This window comes from Procambarus clarkii, chromosome 10, assembly GCF_040958095.1.
Source record: "Procambarus clarkii isolate CNS0578487 chromosome 10, FALCON_Pclarkii_2.0, whole genome shotgun sequence".
Lineage (NCBI taxonomy): Eukaryota > Metazoa > Arthropoda > Malacostraca > Decapoda > Cambaridae > Procambarus > Procambarus clarkii.
Genome location: NC_091159.1, coordinates 23756681 through 23758373, shown reverse-complemented (window position 1 = coordinate 23758373; position 1693 = coordinate 23756681). Strand labels below are relative to the sequence as shown.

General features: G+C 36.5%; 1 protein-coding gene across 1 annotated transcript; it reads right to left on the bottom strand.

Moving 5' to 3' along the window:
- Positions 1 to 644: 644 nt before the first annotated feature.
- Positions 645 to 1466, bottom strand: LOC138363223 (dynein heavy chain-like). Its single transcript, XM_069322227.1, has one exon. The coding sequence runs from the start codon at positions 1464 to 1466 to the stop codon at positions 645 to 647; it is 822 nt and encodes a 273-aa protein (XP_069178328.1).
- Between the last annotated feature and the right edge of the window lie 227 nt (positions 1467 to 1693).

The window sequence follows — 1693 nt, the reverse complement described above, 5'->3', positions numbered from 1 at the left end:
ATGTTGTTACTCTTCACCTATATATCTTGCTCGTGTTAGGCCCCATTTAGATTATGCAGTTGAGCTTTGATCGCCATGCTATAAAATGAACGTAAGTTCACTTCAACATTACGGACTCACCATTGTCCGTGCTGCTTAGAACTTTTTGTTCCGAGTAGCGAATCTTTAACAACACATTCAGCGTAGGATGACAAAGTTGCCCGAAACGCTTTGCGTAATAGTGGCTTTAGGCATTGTATGTACTAGCTCTATCTATAAAGCCAACAAACTTTGTTAAATCTCTTTATGTATGTACCTTACCTAAATAAAAATTATTATTATTATTATTAAGTTAATCCCACAAATTAGAAAACTTCCTTGTTGATGAAAGAGAGAAAGAAAGAAAAAAAAACACATACATGTGTTTTTGTCTGTCTATTGTATCTATTGTATGTGTCGATGTTGTATATGTCGAAAAAAACTACATACAACATACAGCCTTTGGATGGCTATGATACAGTAGCTGGCTCGTATGAACCTGCGAGCATCCTATAGTTTCTTTAACTAATGCGTTATTGATAATAATACGTAGATTTTCGTTATCTTTAGATGGGGAAACGGATTTAAAGTTAATAGTTCAATATTTTACGGAAAGAGAGAACTCACTAACACACAAATGTCACATACTCAAATGGGCTGAAATGGGATATACAACAATGATATATGATAACGTTGACTATTATTCGCATGAGGACGTGTTCCATTAGAACGACGAGGTCAAGTTCCATTAGAATGGTGGAGTATTCCATTAGAATGGTGGAGTATTCCATTAGAATGGTAGAGTGTTCCATTAGCATGATAGAGTGTTCCATTAGAATGATGGAGTATTCCATTAGAATGGTGGAGTGTTCCATTAGAATGATGGAGTATTCCATTAGAATGGTGGAGTGTTCCATTAGAATGGTGGAGTGTTCCATTAGAATGGTGGAGTATTCCATTAGAATGGTGGAGTGTTCCATTAGAATGATGGAGTGTTCCATTAGAATTGTGGAGTGTTCCATTAGAATGGTGGAGTGTTCCATTAGCATGATGGAGTGTTCCATTAGAATTGTGGAGTGTTCCATTAGAATGATGGAGTATTCCATTTGAATGATTGAGTATTCCATTAGAATGGTGGAGTATTCCATTAGAATGGTGGAGTGTTCCATTAGAATGGTGGAGTGTTCCATTAGCATGATAGAGTGTTCCATTAGAATGATGGAGTATTCCATTAGAATGGTGGAGTGTTCCATTAGAATGGTGGAGTGTTCCATTAGAATGATGGACTGTTCCATTGGAATGATGGAGTATTCCATTAGAATGGTGGAGTGTTCCATTAGCATGATGGAGTATTCCATTAGAATGGTGGAGTGTTCCATTAGAATGGTGGAGTGTTCCATTAGAATGGTGGAGTGTTCCATTAGAATGATGGAGTGTTCCATTATCATGATGGAGTGTTCCATTAGAATTGTGGAGTGTTCCATTAGAATGATGGAGTATTCCATTCGAATGATTGAGTATTCCATTAGAATGGTGGAGTATTCCATTAGAATGATAGAGTATTCCATTTGAATGATTGAGTATTCCATTAGAATGGTGGACTATTCCATTAGAATGATAGAGTATTCCATTTGAATGATTGAGTATTCCATTAGAATGGTGGACTATTCCATTA